The sequence below is a fragment of the Spea bombifrons genome, chromosome 6 (assembly GCF_027358695.1).
Source record: "Spea bombifrons isolate aSpeBom1 chromosome 6, aSpeBom1.2.pri, whole genome shotgun sequence".
NCBI classification, from domain to species: Eukaryota; Metazoa; Chordata; class Amphibia; order Anura; family Pelobatidae; genus Spea; species Spea bombifrons.
This window is the reverse complement of record NC_071092.1, coordinates 20,177,675-20,203,190: the sequence shown is the minus strand read 5'-3', so window position 1 is coordinate 20,203,190 and position 25,516 is coordinate 20,177,675. Positions and strand designations below refer to the sequence as shown.

General features: G+C 42.1%; 1 protein-coding gene across 1 annotated transcript; it reads right to left on the bottom strand.

Annotated features, from left to right (window-relative positions):
• Positions 1-5,147: 5,147 nt before the first annotated feature.
• Positions 5,148-17,244, bottom strand: TXN2 (thioredoxin 2). The gene is made up of 4 exons (XM_053469101.1): positions 17,112-17,244; positions 11,308-11,582; positions 9,922-10,045; positions 5,148-6,547 (listed from the first exon to the last, which is right to left on the bottom strand). Exons 1-4 carry the CDS (start codon positions 17,124-17,126, stop codon positions 6,431-6,433), a joined length of 531 nt encoding a protein of 176 aa, XP_053325076.1. The 5' UTR covers positions 17,127-17,244; the 3' UTR covers positions 5,148-6,430.
• Between the last annotated feature and the right edge of the window lie 8,272 nt (positions 17,245-25,516).

Sequence of the window (25,516 nt, the reverse complement as noted above, 5' to 3'; positions counted from 1 at the left end):
ACCATGTGTTATTGTTCATCTGAGGTTGTATTTGTCTAATTTTTATACCTGCCAAGGAATAGATGATTTTCAGCAATAAGTAATTGCTTCATGATTGACTTCTTATAGTGCAAGAATGGTCTATTGTTATGGTGCAGGAGGTAGTTTGCTGTTAAACAGCAGTGGGTCATCTTACAGTTTATTGAGGATATCTTTTATACGCTCCCAGAAGGGCTTGAGTAGCCTGTAGCTCCACCATATTTGTAGCACAGCTCCCTGCTCAACCCCACAGTGCTAACCATGGTCCAACAACTCTGAATACTCTGATAGCGTGAAGCATTGATGGGATTTTATACCAATACCGTGAAGGAAAAAATATTGGATCCCCTGCTGATTTTGTATGTCTGCCCACTGACAAAGACATGATCAGTCTATAATTTTAATGGTGGACAAAGAGCTGTCCAGGGATGTCGGGGACAAGATTGTAGACCTACACAAGGCTGGAATGGGCTACAAGACCATCACCGAACAGCTTGGTGAGAAGGTGACTACAGTTGGTGCAATTATTTGCAAATGGAAGAAACAGATAATAACTGTCAATCTCCATCGGTCTAGGGCTCCATGCAAGATCTCACCTCATGGAGCTTCAATGATCATGAGAACGGTGCGGAATCAGCCCAGAACTACACGGGAGAGTCTTGTCAACGATCTCAAGGCAGCTGGGACCATAGTCACCAAGAAAACAATCGGTAACACACTACGCTGTGAAGGACTGAAATCCTGCAGCACCCCCAAGGTCCCCCTGCTCAAGAAAGCACATGTACAGGCCAGTCTGAAGTTTGCCATTGAATGATTCACAGGGTGAAAGTGTTGTGGTCAGATGAGACCAAAATTGAGCTATTTGGCATCAACTCACTGTGTTGGAGGAGGAGGGGGAATGCTGCCTATGACCTCAAACATGGAGGTGGAAATATAATGCGTTGGGGGTGCTTCTCTGCTTAGGGGACAGGACAACTTCACCGCATCAAAGGGACGATGGATGGGGCTATGTACCGTCAAATCTTGGGTGAGAACCTCCTTCCCTCAGCCAGGGCATTGAAAATGGGTCGTGGATGGGTATTCCAGCATGACAATGACCCAAAACACACGGCCAAGGCAGCAAAGGAGTGGTTCAAGAAGAAGAACATTAAGGTCCTGGAGTGGCCTAGACAGTCTCCAGACCTTAATCCCATAGAAAATCTGCAGAGGGAGCTGAAGGTTCGAGTTGATCTGCAAAGAGGAGTGGAACAAAATCCCTCCTAAAATGTGTGCAAACCTGGTGGCCAACTACATCTAACCTTTGTGATTGCCAACAAGGGTTTTGCCACCAAGTACTAAGTCATGTTTTGCAAAGGGGTCAAATACTTATTTTACTGAGTAAAATGCAAATCAATTTATAACTTATTTGAAATGCGTTATTCTGGAGTTTATGGTTGTTATTATATCTCTCACTGTTCAAATAAACATTTATATACTGATCAAGTCTGCCATCGAGCAAATGTACAAAATCAGCAGGGGATAAAATAATTTTTTCCTTCACTGTATGTGAGGAGGAGTGTGACACCCAAGCAATGATCCTTCTAGGAGAGAGAGTTAAATAGTTTGGTTAGTCACGACAACACTAGGTTCTAGCGTTTCATGTCTTAGATAAGGGGAAACCATCAGGGCCCTGATGTTTACCCATTGCTGTCATGATGGGATTAACTGTCATGATGGAGAGATATTTCATATGCTGCAATTCAATGGTCAGCAAGGCTACAGTTGCTGCTTGTTTGTGGGTCTTATGGTATATATATATATATATATATATATATATATATATATATATATATATATATATATATACATATACACTGCTCAAAATAATAAAGGGAACACTTAAACAACACAATGTAACTTGAAGTCAATCACACTTCTGTGAAATCACACTGTCCACTCAGGAAGCAACACTGATGGGCAATCAATTTCACATGATGTTGTGCAAATGGAACAGACAACAGGTGGAAATTATGGGCAATTAGCAAGACACCCCCCAATAAAGGAGTGGTTCTGCAGGTGGTGACCACAGACCACTTCTCAGTTCCTATGCTTCCTGGCTGATGTTTTGGTCACTTTTGAATGCTGGCGGTGCTTTCACTCTAGTGGTAGCATGAGACGGAGTCTACAACCCACACAAGTGGCCCAGGTAGTGGAGCTCATCCAGGATGGCACATCAATGCGAGCTGTGGCAAGAAGGTTTGCTGTGTCTGTCAGCGTAGTGTCCAGAGCATGGAGGCGCTACCAGGAGACATGCCAGTACATCAGGAGACGTGGAGGAGACCGTAGGAGGGCAACAACCCAGCAGCAGGATCTCTACCTCCGCCTTTGTGCAAGGAGGAGCAGGAGGAGCACTGGCAGAGCCCTGCAAAATGACCTCCAGCAGGCCACAAATGTACGTGTCCACTCAAACGGCCAGAAACAGACTCCATGAGGGTGGTATGAGGGCCCGACGTCCACAGGTGGGGGTTGTGCTTACAGCCCAGCACCGTGCAGGACGTTTGGCATTTGCCAGAGAACACCAGGATTGGCATATTCGCCACTGGCGCCCTGTGCTCTTCACAGATGAAAGCAGGTTCACACTGAGCACATGTGACAGACATGACAGAGTCTGGAGACGCGGTGGAGGACGTTCTGCTGCCTGCAACATCCTCCAGCATGACCGGTTTGGCGGTGGGTCAGTAATGGTTTGGGGTGGCATTGCTTTGTAACTTTGGGGGGGGCGCACAGCCCTCCATGTGCTTGCCAGAGGTAGCCCGACTGCCATTAGGTACCGAGATGAGATCCTCGGACCCCTTGTGAGACCATATGCTGGTGCGGTTGGCCCAGGGTTCTTCCTAATGCAAGACAATGCTAGACCTCATGTGGCTGGAGTGTGTCAGCAGTTCCTGCAAGAGGAAGGCATTGATGCTATGGACTGGCCGCCGGTTCCCCAGACATGAATCCGATTGAGCACATTTGGGACATCATGTCTCGCTCCATCCACCAACGCCACATTTCACCACAGACTGTCCAGGAGTTGGTGGGTGCTTTAGTCCAGGTCTGGGAGGACATCTCTCAGGAGACCATCTGCAACCTCATCAGGAGCATGCCCAGGCATTGTGGAGGCCACACACACTACTGAGCCTCATTGTGACTTGTTTTAAGGACATTACATCAAAGTTGGATCAGCCTGTAGTGTGGTTTTCCATTTTGATTTTGAGTGTGACTCCATATCCAGACCTCCATGGGTTGATAAATTTGATTTCCATTGAGAATTTTAGTGTGATTTTGTTGTCAGCACATTCAACTATGTAAAGACGAAAGTATGTCATACGATTAGTTAATTCATTCAGATCCAGCATGTGTAATCTTAGTGTTCCCTTTATTATTTTGAGCAGAGTATATATATATATATATATATATATATATATATATATATACACACACACACACACATACATACACATACCGTATTTGCTTGATTATAAGACAATGTGTTTTTCAGAGCAAATGCTCTGAAAAATACCCCTCGTCTTATACTGTAGGTCGTCTTATCTGACCTCAAATAGAGGTCTGACTATGAGACTAAGATCCAGATCCCCCTCAGCGCTGCAGGGGACCTGGATTCTCCTGTCCGGTAACCTCAGCTGCTGTTGGCACTTCCACCGGGGCTTCTATCACCGAGTACCGGCAGCAGCGGAGGTTGTCTACACGCATCACACAGACCTTCCCCGGCTGCCAGAGAGAATTCCCAGCAGCGCTGCGGGGAATTCTCTTCTCTGGCAGCCGGCGAACGTCTGCGCGATGGACCCCGCTGCTGCTGGCACTTCCGCCAGGGCTTCTATGAAGGAGCACTGGCGTCACATGACCTTCCGGTGCTCGGTCACAGAAGTCCCGGCAGAACTCCACCCGATGTCCCCACTAGACACCAGGGAAGGTCGGGGGGGGGGTATATGGGGGGGCATAAGGCTTTTCTGGACGCAAAGTGCCCCATGATATGCCTTTTAACCACCTTTATGCCACTCTGCCTCCAGAAATGCCTTTTAACCCCCTATATGTCAGAGTGGCATATAGGGGTATAAGGCATTTCTGGAGGCAAAGTGGCATATAGGGGGGTACAAGGCATTTCTGGGGGCAGAGTGGCAAATAAAGGGAAATAAAAACAAACAATTTTTCTCAATCATAGCTTTTATTAAATATGAAAAAACAGTTTACATTAATATTTACTAGTAAAACTTTTTAGGGGCAGGTGGGATAAAGCGGTCTATCAGCACTACACTACAAAAAGGTGATCTATCACTTTTTGCAATCTTTTAGGACAAACCACTACATAGGAGGTATGTAATTGACAGTAAGGACAGTACGCGGTCCAAGGTCTGTAGGCAGGCAGCGTTCCAAAAAGCAAGGTCAAAGAGCAATCCAAGGTCAGGTTCCAGGCAGCGATCAAATGGGCAATCCAAGGTCAGTAACAGTAGCAGAGCAATAGAGACGAAGAAAACATGTTACAATAGGGACAGGAGTACAGAACTAGGAACGCACTGTGGCACACAGAGCACCTCAGAATATCGGAGCACCGACATAAGGGAGCTCAGAGGTTTTATAGGGATCTCTGTATGATGTCACGCCTGTAGATCTGCCCCCCGTACCTTTCCCTACTATAGTATGTTGAAGGAGACGCACTGGAAGTGCCGCCCATTCAACCGAACCCAGTAATGTCCCGCCCACCCCTCCTCCCGTCACACAGTACGCAGGAGAAGGCGGCACAGGGACAACGTGCAGGAGCGCTGCCCGTCCTGCCGCCACTGTCAACACAGCCAGCGACGGACACCTTCGCTAGGAGTACCGCCGCCCTGTCGTGCACCCGCACCGCGGTAGAGGACCGGTACGTGCCTGACAGCTGAATGCTAAGAAGAGGTGAAGAAGTTAACTGAAAAAACAGCCCCCTTTTTACACTGCAATCTTGACATTTCATACCAGTTACAAACTCTCAAGAATAACAAAACCACATGCATAGAACTAGCCGAGATTGACTGTTGTTGGCCTGTCCAGTTCTCCAGCTAACAGAACTGATACTAATAGTTACTTTGTGAACCATACAGCATTTAAAGATATTTTTATAAGTATGCTTCTCATTCATCCTTACTGGGTAAACATTGAACATCACCAACGTATGCATAGTCCTTCCAAACGTTTGTAATATGTTTTGTTACATAGAACGGCTCACTGGATTTGGCAGTGCTGCATTTCTGTATGCCTTGTATTTCTAAATGAAACAAGTTAAATAAAATAAAAAAATTAAATAAATTACCCATGATCTCAACCAAAGTGAGAACCTCCCTTCCTGTTTGCCACCAAATTATATACAAGGGAAAAAAATTCACAGTATCAGTTCTTTACATCCCACTTGAAGCTGCTTTACCATCCCGTGGAAAGTACTGTATGTCCAATTTCCACTCCTGTTATACTGTCACATTGACTAAGAGTGACAGTTTTTTGATTTTTTGTAATTTTTCACATAGCTGGACATAGACAAATTCATATTTTATTTTTTTTCCAGTTGATATACACGCTCAATGATTCTTCAAATTAAAAAAAAAAAAGTATGATTGTGACACTAGGTGAGTGTTAGGCCATCAAAATTATTATAAACTGGGACTGTGGTGCATTTACTAAGTTCTTTCATCACATTGTTGCATAGTCCAGAGTACTGTTATTAAATATTAGTTATAGAGGATAAGATTTTAAAAACGTCTACAACAGGCATCTACATCAAAACATATCTGATTCCTATTGGGGTTTAATCACTAAAGGGGGAGTTTCCAGGGGAGTCCTTTTTCTGTTTCTTCACTTCATTATTAAGATCTAACACCAGGAAGGAAAAGCATGTAAAATGTATAGCCAAACAGATGTTTCTTTAGAGAAATAGAATTCAGTAAACTCAGTACTTCACGCTCAGTACAGTGTGAGTTGAGAGATTTAAAATCACAACTCAGTTGTTAGTTCCCTCTTAAGTAGATGATGCACATTTAGGCTTTAGAACATACTATGAAAAAGAGAAAAAAACCTACATAATGTACTACCTATTAATTTACCATGTGCTGGTCATTGCCAGAATGGCCTGCAGAGCAAACTGGTTTGCCTTAAAATAGGCATGAGGTTCACATTAACAAAAAAGAAATATGCATAATAATAGAAACTTTGCTTAATGTAAAGTGAGTTATATTCAAAGTTATATTCAAATGTCCCATTGTATTATATAATGTATATTGTGTTATGAAGTACTGAGTTTAGGATGAAAACACAGGAAAAGTACACATAGGCCAGATGGGGCTTAAGTAAATAGATGTATGCCTTTTTGGTAGAGCACAGTTATCTTTTAAGATTGCATATCAAATTAGGGTCCAATCAGCTTCTTAAGAAAAGCTTCTAGTTGGTCCTCGTCTTTCAGTCCAACAAATTTGTCCACAACATCTCCGTTTTTTATCGCAAGCACTGTGGGCACAGCAGACACCTGCAAAAAATAAACCATAACATGGTTTCAACCAAACATTTTCAAAGAAAATTAGGGTTATGAGCATTTTGTAATTTAACCCCTTAATGACAAAGCCTGTACATGTACGGGCTGAAATTGCATTGTTTTCAATGGGTTTTGGGACTGCCCATTGTCCTTAAGGGGTTAAAAGAAATAATGAACTTGGAAGGGGGCTGTAGGACATGATGAGGCGGTCCTATATGTATCAAGTTGTTATATTATTATTAGTATGTTTATATCACTTTGTTGCCACTTTTAATGCTCCTGAGACACAGCTCCTAGTGTCCATTCACTATCAAAGCCTAACTACATCCGCCTTCATTTACATATTTTTGTCAAGGTGGTTATTTTTTTTATTTATCCCTTTAATGCCTCCTGTTACAATATATCATATAATCACTAAATGAGAAAGAAGAATATTACAGCTAAACATGAGCACAGCAGAAATGTTAAAACAGCTTTGTCCTTAATTGGTTAAATGCCTAAGTAAAATTAGTAAAATTCTTTGGGTCTTAACTACCCAAAACAGGTAAAAATATTGCAATAAATCAGGTGTTTCAGGTCAAAATTCAATACGGATATATATTATATATTACACACACACACACACAGTATCTCACAGAGCAAATACTCTGAAAAATACCCCTCGTCTTATAATCGAGGTCGTCTTCTAATCAGACCTCAAATAGAGGTCTCCTTATGAGACTAAGGAGGATCCAGGTCCCCTGCAGCGGTGTGGGGGATCTGGATCCTCCTGTCTGGTAATCTCAGCTGCTGCCGGCAATTCCACCAGGGCTTCTATTACCCGGCGCCGGCGAAAGTGCGGGCAGCAGCGGAGGTTGTCTACACGCATACCTTCCCGGCATCCAGAGAGGAGAATTCCCTGCAGCGCTGGGGGACATACCGCCCTACACACAACTTTCAAACTACCCCCCTCCCAAATAAATTATGTAATAAAAATGGACAGAAATGGTTCCACACAAGGGGGGTGAAAAGGGTTTAAGGAAATAAGTCTGCTAACAGTTTTGCCAGGACACTCCGGAGCTCTTTTGATAAATTTAGGTGTATCGCATTAGGTCCCATGGATTTGCCGGTTTTTAATTTGGAAAGTTCAAGTAGAACTTCTGCCTCTGTAAACACATATGCTTTACATGTCTTCCTATTACCTTTTTCTTTTAGTCTTACAAACAACTTTAATGCAATGTTTTCCTACCTTTGGCAGGACATCTCAATTTCCATTTCTTCTGGACCATCTAAAGATGTCCAGACCATCAAAAACTCACCTACATATTTTTCCATTTTAGAAAATGTATTTTTCTAAAACCTAAAACCTTAGTTTCAGTGGGTTGCAACACATCTGTCCTTATAATAAAACCACACAAATTGATGATCACAGGAGCCCAAACACTCGGTGACATCCGAAAATAAGTCTCCGTTTGAAAATACTAAATCTAGCACAGCCTTCCATTCTTGCTGTCTCCCTCTACCTATAACCTGAGATACGGTCCCTGTAAAGATGTCTACTCCAGGTTGACCCAACTGTTTGTTTTATCCAGTCTACATAACTGAGATTAAAGTCCCCTAGAACGATAACCACATTGACATCTTAGTTATTTCTTCTACTATGGCGTGTCTATTAGTTGTTTGGTCTGCCCTCCCTCTACACCCTTTTGGTTAATATAAACCAAGCCCTTTTGTATTTTATTGCTCAGTTTGAATTCTTTCCTCAATAAATCAGTTCTCCTAGTGTAGTCCTCAACAAAGTCTCGGCTAGTTTTTGGGTGCGTTTTCCCTACTTGCAAAATAAATCATTACATTACTATCTCCAGAGCAACAGGGTTTTTGTCATCTAAAGAAGAGGAGCAGCAACAGTGACCTACATGAACCTACAGTCCCAAAAGTGTTTGGTAAGCCTGGAACTGTCACAAATAATAATAGTATTTTATTTTTACTAATAGTATTATTAGGTACTTTGGGTTTATATTTAATGGGAAATTGGGGATGATTAGACATCAGATCAGGAATAACTTATTTAAGCATGAAATAAGTAACTTATTTGTGCATTTAATAATATAAAACGTGATAAAGAGACACTCTATATCCACTGTATACGCTGGAGACATTTGCTATTTTAGGATCGAATTCTCAAGCTATATACCGTATTTTTCGGCGTATAAGACGACTTTTTAACCCATGAAAATCTTCTCAAAAGTCGGGGGTCGTCTTATACGCCAGGTACTGAAACTCACCGAGCCGGACGATTCCCCACGAAGCTGTAGCGTATCTCTAGGGGAGGGGCGAGTGGAGAAGCTGCCTCCCTCGGGCCGGTCTTCAGGGTCGCGCCGAGGTAGGTGCAAGATCGTGATCTCCCCAACTAGCCCTGATCAGCGGGCGCCTGATGAGCAGGGCTGGTTGGGGAGATTACGACCTCCCTCTAACTAGCCCAACATTAGGGAGCTCGAGGTCTGGCACTTCAGACCTCGGCGTCCGTGCTCCCTAATCACTACCTCATATCCCGGCACTCGGCATCAATTGCTGGCGCGTAGTGATGAGGGAGCAGTAAAGCAGAGGTCTGAAATGACAGACCTCACGCTCCCACAACTGGATGGAAGAAAGAAGATGAGAAAGGTAAGAGATGGGGAGAAAGGGGTGTATGTGTATATATGTGTGTGTAAGGTCAGTGTATGTGTATGGTCAGGTGTGTGTAAGAGCAGTGTAGGTATCTGTGTGTTTGTAAGTTGGTGTGTGTGTGTGTGTGTGTGTGTGTGTATGTATATATATACACATATATATGTGTGTGTGTGTAAAGGCAGGGGTGTGTGGTGAGGGCAGTGTATAAATGTGTATGTATGGACAGGCTTGTGTGTGTGTGTGTGTGTGTATATATGTCTGTATAACAACCAGCCAATCACGGGTAAGGTACATCGCTTGCCGTGATTGGCTGGTTGTTGTATACTGGGTAGAGGGGTAGTCTTATACGGCGAGTATAGCCCAAACTCTATATTTTAATTGGAAAAGTTGGGGGTCGTCTTATACGCCAGAAAATACGGTACTTTATATTTTGATGCAGGGTAATTTACAGACAGTTCTAGCAACGTTTTGTTTCTTCTAGCCACCCTGTCAAAAAGCCTGTACTGCACCAAATATTTAACCTGAATCTTCTAAGGAATGGGTAATGGCAGTTGTCTAGGGGTACCTTCATTCACTAGGACAGTAAGAGAGCTTCAATAATTGCCAAATAGCATTACTGTAAAATCTTAGGTATAATACACACAATTTACCAATTTTTCAAGAGTCCTGAAAAGGGAGTGCGTATTTCACAAGTAGGCACATCTCTCAAATGCTACATATACCTCATACTCAATGGCCAGGTCAGTATGGTCATCTATATCTACTTTCGCCATCAGCACTTTTCCTTGTTGCTTGGCAATCATCTTTTCCAATCTTGGTGCTAAGATCTTGCAGGGTCCACACCACCTAATGGTAAAGAGAAAGACCGGTAAGGACTTGTTTTAAAAATAGATTGGAAGGGTACTCTGTGGTTTACCCTCCATATCCCACTCAAATTGTAAATAGCTGCACGCTTTTATTTGAAACGACAAAACTACCACAGAAGTTCATACTCCTTTTAGCGCGTACCCATTTAAATTTCCTGGTTCCATACACGTGATTCGCTTCAGCAGCGATCATGTGCAGGGAACTGAGGGGGATTGGCTGCCACGGATCACTGGGGTCAGTAGCAGCCATCCCCTCGCGATCCCGGCGTTCAGAGCGACGCTGGATCGTGCATCATCAATGACATACCTGGTACACCCTGGTTTGCTGATGACACATGACCAGGAAGTACCAGGTACTTTTGGTCACACAGTGTATATGCATAAGCCCAAGACTGGATGAGAACAAAGGTCCGTTAATGTCCACTCACACATAGAAACGTAGTAGGAGTGTATCTGCTTACAACAGTTGCACTCGAAGCAACTATTTGATGTATATCAACCAAAAAAAGTGGCATCTGTGTAGCAAAGCAGGAAAACTTTGCAAGACCGGTTTTGCCAAATGTTACATTTAGAGGCATTAAAGATGCCGATTCACTCACAAAAATAATAATTGCAATCTTTAGGAATTGCACATAAACATAAGCTTTATCTGTTTTTATGGCAACAACATGTCAGTGTCTGCTATTGTATCAAGCTCTCAGCAAAAAAAAAAAAAAAATTTTTACAAGACTGGACAATTATCCCTGGGACTTGTTTGTATATTCAACAGTATGGAATAATGTTTCTAATACCGCATTTAGCTACAAAAACATTTAAAGAAACATAGAATTTGATGACAAATAAGAACTATTTAGCCCATTTAGTATGCCCAGTTTTTTACTTCTCTAAAAACTTAAATCAATCCTTACCGTATTCACCCATTCATCTGCTCTTGGGAGGCTATTCCACTTATCTACCACCCTTTCAGTAAAACTTCTTACCTAACATCTAACCCTTTAGAAAGTCTAGTTTTAGATGATGACCTCATGTTTTAACATTTCTTCACCTTTGCTAAAACCTGGAGAATATGTAGCACCATTAAGATAAAGCCCTTGCCGAGAATTATTTTACAATTTAAACATAACATTTCCTCTATTGGTGACAGTTGTCCAATAATACTAAATTATTTTTTCCAAAATACAGCACCATTAAATCCAAAAATCTAAAACTATTGTAGTAATCAACGATATGTAAGAAACTTACTGTGCATGGAAATCCACAACAACAGGGGTCTCACTAGCAACTACCCGTTCTTGGAAATCATCTGCATCTTGAACATTGAACGTTACTCTGTGTTTCAGTGAGCTGGAGAAGTGACGGACATTAGGGAGAGTGGAAAAACGCTGAACTGTATATAGAGGTTGACAACAGTGTGCTTTTCTAAACCTTACTAACACTGTAAACATGGGTTGTGCTGGAACAATAAGACTTTTTATAGAGTGAGCAAGGGCAGGATTCAGGAACAACCGCTGAGCCATCTGCAAAAAAGAATATAAAATTAGTGTCATAAAGTATAAAATAAAGCAAAGCTTATCCGGGCACATAGTAAATACATTAATACAACAACTCAGCATTAAAGCGAGCACATCAATTAAATAACTTACCTATTGTTTTCAAGGCTACACATAATTCCTGATGGGACTGGAGTTGTGCAGCCCTGCGTTAATATGACTAATGAGGAATTGTTAAATCATGCTTGAGCATTTGCTTCCTATGCAGTTGCCTTTATGTTTCTCAAGAGTTTCAACTCTTTGTTGGAGCACTCATCAGTCTGCTGCTTCATATAATGTAAGCTTGCAAGGAGGGCCTTCTTTACCAGCTGGTGGCTTACCATCTACTGCTTTACTACAGCCAAACCACCCTATTTGGGCAATCAGGCAACCTGGTAGGGCCTTATAACCCAATTTAACACTGTGGAGATCTGTGCTTATGCAGGAACAGACCTCTATAGAATCTATTCCTCACAACATGATTTCAATGGGAGCGTCTTCCTGTCACTGAATGGCTGCTCCAAGGAAGAATCATCAGACTACCGGAGAAGAGGGCAGCTTTGACCTTGGGTAATTTTTTAAAAACTGCTTTAACCCCTTAAGGACTAGGCTGTTTTTTTTTTTTTTACCCATGACCAAGGCTGTTTTAACACTTTTGCGGGGCTCGTGTTTAGTTGTAATTTTCTCCCCTCCAATTTAGTGTACCCACACAAGTTATATGTTGTTGTTATTTTAGGACAAAAAGGGCTTGTATCATCTAATTTCCTATACCCCCATTTTTCTCACTTTTATTTGAAAAAAATACGCCCCAAAAAAAAAAAAAAAAAAAAAAAAAAAAGAGGCCGAAAATAATCGTCCCCAGGGGCCAGGCTGCTTACCTGTGCGTTGCTCTGTGCGAGCAGCATCTATTGTACTGGCCAGGAAAAGCAGGAACCCAGCGGAGTCACGTGAATGCTCGTCACATGACTCTGCTCAGTTACTTCTTCCCCTGGAGGCGGGGAAAGAGAAGTTCGCACAGACGGAAGCAGTAGAGTCCCTGTGGAAGTCTGTTAGTGAGAGACCTGCAGTTCAGGCAATGGGGTGGGGGAGGGTGTATGAGCAAGTATGCGTGTTTAAGGGAATGAATATCTGTGAATGATTAGTATCTGTGAATGAATTAAAGTATATAAATGAGTGAATGAATGTTTGTGAATGACTAAACGAATGAGTGTGTGTTTGTGATAGCATAGATGTGTAAGGAGGGGATAGCTTAGGTGGCGATCATTGATTGAGGCATTACAGCAGCACAGCTTAACGGTTTAAGTTTCTAAGCTTGTTTTTTGCGTGATGTGTCTGGCCCGTCAGAAGTTATTAAGGGGTTAAAGAGAGTCTTAGTCTCAATTTCCCAGGGGGACCCTCTGACTCTAAACCAAGAGAAGAGGACTTCTTTAGCTCTAACATAATCAGCTCGGAAAAACATCCAAAATATCACATTACACAGTCATACTGCACTATACACTCGTAATACAGCTATCTACATGCATAATACAGTCACATTGCTGTTTACACATACATACTATAAGCAATGTATCTATTATATAAAGAGCCACCAGGGAAAGGAAACAATCCCCTCCCAGTGACAAACAGCACAGCCACAGGGGAACAGTCTCTTCTATTAGCAGCTGGGGTCCTCAAGTTACTGATGGCTGTAGCAAAGAGTAACCAAAAAGAGTATGCAACACACACGCACCCCCACCCCCGGCTAGAGTTGCACTTCCTTGGCCCAATAGCTAGTAAAGTTGCTGACATAGCCAACATGTCTTCCCTACAAATTCCATTGCCCTCTCTTCCTTCATCCCAGCCCCACGCCCTTACTGTGGATGACGCAGCAATCTACATTTACAAGTGCTGTGACAGTATGTTGGAGAGGCATATTATTCCCCCCAGATAACACATATTGGAAATACACACATAAGCGAACTAAAACAATTTAATATACTGTTTAAAGAAAGAACTACATATTGAGAAGTGAATTGTTCTTTAAACCCTTAAAAACAAAGTTTATTTTAACCCTTCAACCAATAACGAGCCAATCATGTTATGGGAAAAAAAAGACACTTAACAACCACTGAGGGGCCTGGATTGTTTTGTTCCGCTTAAATGGTGTTGCTGTAATGCCCCAATGTCGAGGCATTCAGCAACATCGAAATTTACTGCAGCGGCATTGTGTAGCCCCTCCCCCAGACGTCAATGTTCACCATACACTGTATAGGGGCAGTCACCTGATTTAAAAGAGCTTTTGAGTCAATTAAATACAGGTAATGCATTCAACCATGCAAGTAAACTGAGCCCAGCTTTCTAATCGCGACACGATTACTAAAATATATATTTTTTTTAAAAATGAAAATGGATTTGGTAACATTTAAAAACACTTAGACAGTGATGTAACAAAAAGGGGAACCATCCAGTTCCAAACAAAAAAGGCAAAATATCTTCCCCAAAACCCATAGAAAGGGTTACAATATTAGCATTTCAAATTCAAATGTATGGTTTGATGAGACAAATTGAATTGATCATGTTTAAAGGTGTCCCAAATAGGGCATAGGTCAAAATGAAGAGGAAAAAAAAGTGCACCTCCCAAATGTGGCCTTTTAGCCCCCATGCATGGGTGGTATCGCTGTACTCAGGAGACGTTGCTGAACACATATCAAGGTGTTGTCGTGAAGTGACATATTTCAGAAGCTGTAAATTTATACCTGAATTACAGTTTGTGTTAAATAAAAGCCCCAAATAAATTACTACCTCAAAGTTTGACAAAGGGGGTAGTGAAGAGGGGTAAAATACCAGCATTTAAAATACTTTGGGGTGTCTAGTTTTATGGGGTAAATTGAAGGGGCCGGCTTCAAAGATGTTCCCAATAGTACATGGGGGCAGAATGACCAGTTTTGAAATAGCAATATGCTATATGACCCCAAAAAAGCAAACAAACTTTGGACAAATAGTAGAATCTATTTAGCAGGTTTTTTTTCATTAGCTTTTGTAGATAAGTGAAAGATTTTTCAAATAAATGTATTATTTTTTTGGGCATTTTCACCATATTTTATTTTTTATATGAAATCAGATATGATAAAGAAATAGTATCTGAAGAAAGACTTTCATGTTCTGAAAAGAAAACAAATAACTTGTGTGGGTACACTAAATGAGAAAGAAGAAAATTACAGCTACACATGAGCCCTGCAAAAGTGTTAGAACAGCCTTGATCACAAAGGCTGCTGTTGGTCACTACTTCCGCTGGGGCTTCTATGGTGGAGCACCGGAGGGTCATGTCATGACGACGCTCTGTCATAGAAGCCCCAGCGGATGTGCCAGCAGCAGCGAGTTGGATCCAGGCCCCCTGCAGCGCTGCGTGGGATCTGGATCTTAGTCTTATAGTCAGCCCTCTATTTGATTACATATTTTTTTGTGTTATAATCAAGCGAATACAGTACTTTTAATGGCCACCGCAAAATCTTTCGCAATGGGGCTTGTGACCACTCTTCGGAGGCATCACAGCAACACTATTTGGGAGAAGTAAGTGATCTTTGATGTGCCGGGCACACCAACTGTCACCAACAGGATGTAGTTCCATGAGGTGCCTGACATGTCATTATTCACCCTCTAAAAATTACAAAGAGACACACCAGGGTACCCTCTAAGCTAGGGGCGTCCAAGATGCGGCCTCGAGGTGCGGCCCGTGTGAGATCGGCAGCCAGGGCAACCGGGATCACAAGATCCCCTGGCCCTGCTACTTACCTGTGGGAGGGTCTTTTGTACTGCACAGAGGAAGCAGAACCCAGCAGAGTTCACGTGACATCACATGACTCTGCTCCAGTCCTGCTTCCTCTGTGAAGTACAAGAGAACGCAGAGGGAGGCCGCGCCCCCTGATGAAGTCTGTGAGAGGCATCGAGAGAGCTGCAGTGCAGGTAAGGGGGTGGGGAGGGTGTTTGAATGAGTACGCGTGATTGAGGGAAAGAATCTGTGAATGAATGAGTATATGAATGAGTGTGTGTGTGTGATAGCATGGATGTGTAAGTGCTGGAACCTAGGCATGATGGGACTGTGATTGCTGTTAGCAATCACACTCCTATCATGCCAAGTCAGCCAGTACATGCTGAAACCTGGCTAGCTGCCCCCCTTGTGTATTGATGCTGCCAGCAGTATGGGGCCTGCACATCACTTCCAGCCACCCTGTACCAGCATGTACTGGCTGACTTGGCATGATAGGAGTGTGATTGCTAATAGCAATCACAGTCCCATCATGCCGAGGTTCCAGCATTTACTAGTTGCCTGGGTATAAAAGGAGTGTGATTGCAGTTAGTCCAATTGTGGTGTGTTACTTACTTTTAATAAAAGTGTGGTTAACACACCAAAATTGGACAATAAAATACAATAATTTTAATTTATATATGATTGTTGACAGCAATCATACTCTTATCATGCCCAGCCAACCAGTACATGCTGGAATCTGGGTATGCCTGAGATTGCTGTTAATCATAATATATATATTAACATTATTAAATTTATTGTACAATTTTGGTGTGTAACTTACTTTTATTAAAAGTGTTGGAATTTTAAATTATTTTTAAAATGTGTGGGGGGGTCGTTTTTGGTTTCAGCTAAGTAAACCCTGAATTTTCGGTTTTGGTCCAGAATTTTCATTTCGGTGTATCCCTAGGATAAATAGAACTATTTCATTTTTACTTATCCAGAATCCTGAATTTGTAGTCACAAAACTTTCTAGGCCCAGAAATCAGTGAGATGACGTTTTGTGTCATTTACTGTATTTAAATTTGCATATCTTATTAAAGTGAAAATGAGTGCGGCCCTCACACATATACAATTCTAATGAAGTGGCCCACTGCAGAAAAAACTTGGACACCCCTGCTCTAAGCAAAAAATGCAAGTGAAAGATGGAGGGTCAAGAATGTACATTGCCTCTGTGTCCTCCATAATCAGGGACAGGAAAGCGACCCTGGCTTGCAGAGTTAGCTAAAACAGCACTTAACTTGGGCACCAACATGTTCTCAGCGAAGAAATTTTTTTAGAGGCTCCTTCCTTATCTCAGGCAGTGCCCGCTTTTGTGTTACTGGAGTGTTTTGGATTTAGGGACTTAGCCAGCACTAGGAACGATGATTCTAGCGTTGCATTTAATTACAAAAATGGTTAATTCAGCATTGACAAGGGACAGGAACTTTATATACGCAAGATTCTGAAACAATTTTGCCAAAACCCACTAGCAGGTGGAGACCCTTAGTACTAGAGGCAGCAGTCAACTCTCCCGCTGATGAATTGTAGGGGATATTGACGCTTTACAAGTACACATACGGACTTGCGCACTAACGAAGATTGTGAAAACATTGCACTCAGATAACGGCACATATTAAGAAAGAACTCCTACTGACGTCGAACTCCGATTTTAAAATCAATCGGTACGAACGCAAAAAATACAATCAAGGATATTAACTGACGCCTTCAAACGCATTCTGATACTTCCTCACCTTCCACAAGGGCATCAGCCGTCTCGCTTCCGTTACAGGCACCTTCTTGCGTCACTTCCTCCTGTGCATGAAATATGCATCAGTTATCCGATGTATAATTTATTCAGTTTATTGACAATACAATCTGTAAATAATAAGGTCCCTAACAAAAGCACATCTTATGGTTGAATAGTTTCCAAAAGACAGCTCTTGCAACATAAGACTCGTAGTTTACGTTTTTAAAGTTGATATGACAAAACTGCTAATAATATTAATTATTGGGTAAAACAGATTTTCGCTGTTTAATATTCTGTCTGGTTATTTATAAGGCATTACAGGTAATTCTTAACAAGTTCTACTTTATGGATATATCTGTGTGCATCAGGGTGGGAACAGGGACAAATTTGTTTTAGCTGGTGTAGTTAAAAGTGTGGCTGTGGCCCAGGCATAGTGGAGAGCAATTATGTGACCCGATCAGTAGCTACCATGTACATGGGCGTTAGATGTTTAGGGCTGCAGAACATTAATACACGCATAGCCATCATCATGCATCTCTTAACATGATGTAACAATACAAATGCAAAATTCTCCTTCCCCGTATGCATGCAAAACCAAATAATACAAGTAACAGCAATAAAGTAGTTTAATCTAATTTATATGATTATACTTGCATGTTGTTTGCACACAAAGCCCATGTAAAAGAAAGTAAGAAAACATATTGCAGGGTATGCTGATATACCCTGTGCCCGCCAACCTATTATGATCAATCATATGCAAATCATACCAGTTATGGTTCTTTTTTCTATCTCTACTATAACATGCTTCATTAAAACATTTATAAAAAAAAACCTCAAGATAAATTGTAATCATCATTTAATCCATATTGGCCAAGCGTGTTTAATCTGAACACCTATTCTGCTTCTTTTTAAGTACAATGATATCCCTACTCAATCCCCTATTTTCTACGGTGAACCATTTCTATGTACATTATCTTAAAGGATGAAATAATATGCTTAAATTCTGTTCAATGTCTAACAATGTTCGTGATATTTTTCGGGCCTTACTTGTATCACAAATTGTGTTTAATGAAGCAGTCTTTCAATGTTTGTATAGTTTTTCCAAGTTACGGATGTCCAGAAGGGGGTTTAATATATCACGTAAAATTTAATTATTATAAAGTAATTATCCGATATTTTTTGATGTGTGCATGTGAAAAAAGTGTATGTGTGGTGGTGTTGTTTTATGGTGTAGGGGTGGTCTGCTTTAACCAATATACTGTATTTTGCAGATTTTTACCTTATTTATATACAAATATGAGTTGGCAATTATCTATTAAATTTGCATCCTTTTGCAACTAGTATTTTCTGATCACATACTGAACATGTCTGCTGAATGTAGTATATATGCTAACAAACATTAATTGTCCAGTAGTGTCTTTGGACTTCCTCTGAGCTCCATAACATTTTAGCTGAAGTTATTAACAAAAAGTTATACCCCCTATCCAGTAACCCCTGTGCATAACATTCTAGGACCCTGAGCTATCCATCGGTACCCCAGGGATTGACACCACTCCCTTGGGATCACCCAAAAATAGTGACTCTTTGTCGAGTGGGTATTGCTAGCCATAGACTTGTATGGAGGTGCCAGGGGTGTTTGGTAGTTGATGGGATTATACTCCTGATACAGTTATGTTGTGTGTATAAATATGTGTGCTGTTCCCAATAGACCTAGTCTGCACCTTACACTAAGTCTTGACTAGTGCTTGGGTGACCGCAAAGGGTTCATCTCTTGAGCAATTGAGCCTTCAGCAGCAAGCAAGAGCTCTACAGAAGAGCTACTAACTCGGAGTACAGGTCTCCATCAAACCTTATCTAGGTTTGGGGGCATAGTAATATTTAATTATTCTGATTACCAGCTGGAAGCTTTAAGTTTAAATGATAAGGAATATTCCCAATCTTTCGATGCTGACCCCACCATAAACTTTAAGAAAAAAAACTTTTCATTAAAATAGATTTTGCATTTGATCAAGGTTGGAGTCTAAGAGAAGAAAATACTTCCTAAAATTAGAAAATCCAAGGAGACCATCCTTCTATCTTCTCTCAAAAAAAACATAAAAGTTTGACTCATCACTTTGTTACTACCATCAGCATTTCAAATAAAATCTTGTATGAAAGTGTTAGGATAAGGATACTTATTGAGGAGCTCGGTATGCAGGATGATGGTTATCAGCTGAGAGGGCAATGAGAGGACACCTCCAAAGGACCAGTGCAGCAGAGAGAATGGTCTGTAGGGATGCCAAAGTCAGGGTACTGGAAGATAGGTCAGCGATAAGAATAGCCAGGGTCAGGATGGCAGAAAATCAGAGTAGTCAAATAGGTTAGACAAGGTCAGGGGAGTCAGATATACAGGGATGGCCACAATAAGCAGGGGTCAGCAACAAGATAACTCTTATAAACTAAGATAAATACCAGCACAGGTGTTCACAGGAAGCAAAAAAAACAGAGCAAAGTCCAGTGCTGCCCCCTTACATTAAAGGCCACGCCCCCATAGGTGACATCACAGAGCATAGAATATTGACTGTTATTTTCATTTTATTGATGGTATATTCTTTATCTAGCAGGGTTCTGAAACCGCACTCACAAGCTTAATACATTGTCTTAATAATATTCCAGGCATGATAAGGTTTACAGTGAATCTGCATCAACTAAACTAAACAGATTAACACACAAACACACATACAAAGTACACATCCATGCTCACACACAAACTACACATGCATGCCCACAAACAGTACACATCCACGCTCAAACATACAAGTAGACATCCATGCATATACATATATATACATATATATGCAAACACATGTATATATATATATATATATATATATATCCCGCCCCTGCTTACCTCTCACTGCTCCTGCAGCTTCCTCACACTGTGTGACCTTTCTAAAAAAATTTGAACTGGTACGAGGAGTTATGCCAGTGCCCACCCATATTTGCATATTAACAAGGCCAAAATGTTAAAGGTGTATAGGTTAGAGCAGACTGTACCTTCACTATAAACCAACAGCATCTCAATTTTTGAGTATTAGGTTGTTCTAATTGTCTCAGTTGATCTATTTGCAATAGCCTTATCATAGACACTTTTTGTTCACTTGAATACATGGAAAAAATACTGCATACATAAATATTGTTACTTGGCAGGCCACATACATGATTTATTTGATGCAAGTGTTAAGGGTAAAAAAAAAGCAAAGTCTTTAAGACAGAGGGGACAATATACAAAGCTAAAATGTAGACTGAAAAAATGGTTCCAAGAGAAAGCAAAGTATAAAAGCAAAAGGATAAAACCAGAAAATTTAGGACAATTGAAAACCCAAGACGCCGTTTACCGGCTGCCAGAGAGGAGGATCCCCCGCAACTCTGCAGGGGACCTTCAGCTTACAGCATAGGAACCTTTTCTAGCCCATCTAGCTTGCAGAGGATTGAGGCATTCAATATACTGTAGGTTCTTATGATCGGTTAGAATCAAGGTTGGAACTGGTTCCCCCTCAAGCAGATGATGCAATTCCTCTATGGCGAGAATGACGGATAACAGTTTTTTGTTACCTTCACCATAATTCCTTCCTGCCGGTGTGAAAGGTTTAGAGTAGTAGCCACAAGGATGTAGAGCCGCTGTATGATGCTCCTTGAGAAAGTACAATTCCTGCCCCTGTGTCAGACACAACCACCTCCATTACGAAGGGTTGTTGAAGATTGGGGTGTCTCAACACTGGAGCAGTGTAACAACAACAGGTACCAGTTCGTATTGGAGTCACAACTCAGGGGCAGGATCAGGCCTATAGCATGGCTGAAGGCAAACAGATGGTGATGTATCTGATCCAGGACTGCTGCCCGCTATAGCCTTAGTCTTCTGTTTAGGACCCATCTCTAGGAAATCCAGAATAAGGCAGGATACGAACTATACGAACGATAAAAAGGCTGTCTTCCATTCATGCCCAGGACTGAACCTAATGAGGTTGTATGCCCCACAGAGATCTAGTTTGGTGTAAATCCTTGCTCCCCTCAGTCTGTCAAATAGCCCCTCGAAATCAAGGGTATAGGATACATGTTGTGTTGGTAATCTTATTTAAGCCACTGCAATGGATACAAGACACGCAACTCGTCACCCTTCTTCTGTACAATGTAGGTCTCCTTAGCTAAGGGCTCTGGAACTGATAGCGAATCAACATCAGTAAATCAACATGACAATCATATGGTCGGGGGGTAATTTTTCTCCTGTTAAAAACTCCAACAAACTGCTTGTACAGGCAACAGAGCTTGGGATTGTGAAATCACGCCAGTCGGATGGGTTTGTAATAATGGGTATCACAATTTTTACCCCATGCTGTTATCTGTTTGGTGGTCCAGTCTATGCTGGGGTTGTGGGACTGCAGCCATGGAAAACTCAGTATCTGGGGTATCGTAGGAGACCCAATGAAAACAAACTGCAGCTGTTCCACTGGGAGCATGAGGTGAGCAGTATTATGGGTGACCGTGGCTGGTTGAAGAGGTCTCCCATCTATAGCTTCAACAGTCAAGTGAACTGCTCCGGGCTGGGTGGATATGCCTACATGGTTGCAGAGAACAGAGTCTATAAAGTTACCCACAACTCCAAAATCCAGGAAAGCCTCAGTAGAAATGGAACCCATGGACCTGGTCAGATAAACAGGAATGGTAATGCAGGTAGCTAGGAGGTCAGGGAGCAGGTTTAATATACTTATAGCAGGACCCCTAACCTGCCTAGGTGTGTGCATTTCCCACCTTCTTGGGAATACATACAAAGTCCCTCCTGTCTCCTTGTTCTTTTTTGCTCCATTAGTCGGGCTGCTCCTAATATCTTTTAGTGTATCAGATAGTCCATTCAGAAAGGTAGCCACCAAGGCCTCTTTAGTCCAGTTAACCTCTGCCATGAGGGTACGAGAACCTTGCTGTATTAAAAACAACGCTGATGAGATGGTGGGCTTTCTTCCAGGGAGACCAAAAACAGAGCGCATAGCCACAACAAAGTCAGAATAACAACAGACTGCTAGAGTGTTCCTCTCTCAGAGTGGAGCGGCCCAGACTAAGGCGTTGTCCGTGAGAAGGGACACGACATGCTCCACTTTCGCACGTTCAGTAGGAAACGCATACGGATTCAGCTCAAAATGTATCACATTTATTCAGAAACCCTCAACAGTCCGGAGGGTCCCCAGCATAGCGAGGCGGAGGAGGCAACTGAATAGGCACCTGTGTCACCACTCCAGGAGCAGGTACTGCTGGAGGTTGAGGTGCCTGTTGCACTAGATTGGTACACTGTAACAGGGTTGGGAAAGCTTAGGCAAATTGGACGAGGCTGTGATCTATCTCACAGAAACCCTGTTCTCCTACCGATACAGGTCTCATCGTGGCCCTCTGATTCTGTTAGGCACAGCGTAAGGTGGAGACGCTGATACAAGGGAGGACAACGAGAGAAACAAAGAAAGTGATGGCAGATAAGAACCATTCAGCCCATCTAGTCTTCCCAACCTCTGAATACTTTCCTTAGTCCCGGGCCTTATGTTATATCTAGTTTAGCCTTATACCTATCCCATTCTTGCTTAAATGCTTTTACTGTATTAACATCTACCACTTCTGCTGGAAGGCTATTCCATTATCCACTACTCTTTCAGTAAAGTATTATTTCTTGATGTTATTTTTAAACTTTTGCCCCTGTAGCTTAAGACTTTGGCCTCTTGTTGTGGTATTATTTCTCCTTTTAAAGAAACTCTCTTCCTATGTACCCACAGCACCATCAACAAAAGTACCGTATTTGCTCGATTATAAGACGAGGTTTTTTCCAGAGCAAATGCTCTGAAAAATACCCCTTGTCTTATAATCGGGGTCGTCTTATAATGGGACCTGGATCCTCCTGTCTCCCCCCCACACACACTTACCGGTACTTCGGAGTCCCCGGTGCTTAGTCCGGGCAGCGTGTAGAGCTCTACACGATTCGCGTACACAACATCCGCTGCAGCCGGGAGGAGGTGCTGTTAGCAGCGGGGGTTGTCTGCGTCCATCGCACAGACCTTCCCCAGCTGTCAGAGATCAGAGTTCTCCGTGATTTCTGACAGCCGGGGAAGGTCTGCGTGATAGACGCAGACAACCCCCGCTGCTAACCGCATCACCTCCCGGCTGCAGCGGAAGTTGTCTACGCGAATTGCATAGAGCTCTACACGCTGCCCGGACTAAGCACCGGGGACTCAGAAGTACCCGTAAGTGGGGGGGGGGGGCAGGAGAATCCAGGTCCCCTGCATCTGGATATATATAAATATTGTATTTGTTCGATTATAAGACGACCCCCCCCAAATTGTAATATTAATTTAGAAAAAAAAGAGAAAAGCCTGAATATAAGAAGAAAAGTTTTATTAGTAAATATTAATTCACATGTAAACATTTTTTTCATATTTAATAAAAACTATCATTGAGAAAAATGCATTTTTTGTTTTTATTTCCTTTTATTTACTAACTGGTATGCACATCCTCCTGATATGCCTTATACCCCCTATATGCCACTCTGCCCCCCCGATATGCCTTATACCCCCTATATGCAACTTTACCTCCAGATATGCCTTACCCCCTATTTGCCATTCTACCCCAAGATATGCATTATACCTCCTATTTACCACTCTGCCCCCAGATATGCCTTATCCCCCCTATTTGCCAATCTACCCCCCTATATGCCCACCTATGACCTACTGATGCATCCCTCCATGCTCAGACTCCCTGGTGTCAAGTGTGGGCAGCCGGTGGACGTCTGCATAATGCACGCAGACAACCTCCAAGACGACCCGGGACTTCCGCCGGGGCTTCTATGACTGAACACCAGAAGGTCACTTCATGCTGGTGCTCTGTCATAGAAGCCCCGGCGGAAGTGTCGGTAGCAATGAAGGTTATACAGTATATACAATATCTCACAAAAGTGAGTACACCCCTCACATTTTTGTAAATATTTTATTATATCTTTTCATATGACAACACTGAAGAAATTACACTCTGCTACAATGTAAAGTAGTGAGTGTACAGCCTGTATAACAGTGTAAATTTGCCGTTCCCTCTAAATAACTCAACACACAGCCATTAATGTCTAAACCTTGGCAACAAAATGTCCAAATTGTCAATATTTTGTGTGGCCACCATTATTTTACATCACTGCATTAACCCTCTTGGCCATGGAGTTCACCAGAGCTTCACAGGTTGCCACTGGAGTCCTCTTCAACGACGACATCACAGAGCTGGTGGATGTTAGAGACCTTGCACTCCCTCGCCTTCCCCTTGAGGATACCCCCACCTTGTGCCACCTGTCTTTTACTGGACATTGTCATTAGTTAGCTTGGGGATGAGAGTGGGATATACGGTAGTTAGGTTGGGTGGTTGGGCTGGGATTTGGACTTTTATAATTTTTTGATTATTATTTGGTATACTCGAATTTGCTGTTTACCTGCGGCATTGCCTAACTACATTGGTGTATTTACCTAAGGCTCTGCTTCTTCACCTTGATGTAACTGCTTGAGGTATTAGTCATCTAATGTGTTGTCTTTGCCTGAGGCATATTCTATTCACTTTACTATATTTGCCTGCAGTGTTGTTTAACCGCCTTTATTATATCTGCTTGTAGAGTTGATTATTCACTGAGGTATACTGCCTGAAACATTATTTATCCAATTAAGGTACCTGTGGTGCTGCTTCTTTAATCTCCAGCACCAACACCGGACATTCTCTTTCTGACTAGATGCATTGCCTGCAACACTGTTTATCCACGCTACTGCATTAATCAGTGACATTGTTTATCCAGCTTACTGTACTAGCCTGAAGCATTGTTTATCCACCTTACTGCATTTGCCTATGGCTCTAGTTATCCAACTTGCTGTATTAGCTTGAAGCATTGATTACCCACTTTGCTGTGCTTCTTTGAGCTATTGTTTATCCAATTCCCTGTATTCATCTGAGGTATTGTTTCAGTTCTACTTACTATTACACACTCTGTGTTCCTCCTTCTCTTGACTTTTTCGAATGTGCTTTTTTTTCTAACCGGTTGGGGGGGGGGTCACCTTATCCGCCATTCTCTCATTCATAGATAAATTCATGGATCTCCCCCCAAGTCATCCACGAGACAGGGCAAGGTTAGAGATAAATCCACTACGAGTACAAAGAATATAGCTCCTCCAGTGGTGTCAGATCCTGGCCCGGCTTCCGAACTTCCATCCAAAGATCCTTTGCTATTGTCTTCCTACAGGGCCATCTCCTTATTAAATCAGAACCTTAAAATATTTGCTAAAATTATGGCTGCTCGCTTACAGCCTATCTTAATGAAGAGTATCTCACCTGTGAAGGGTCGCCACTCTACCCAAAACGTCAGGAATTTGA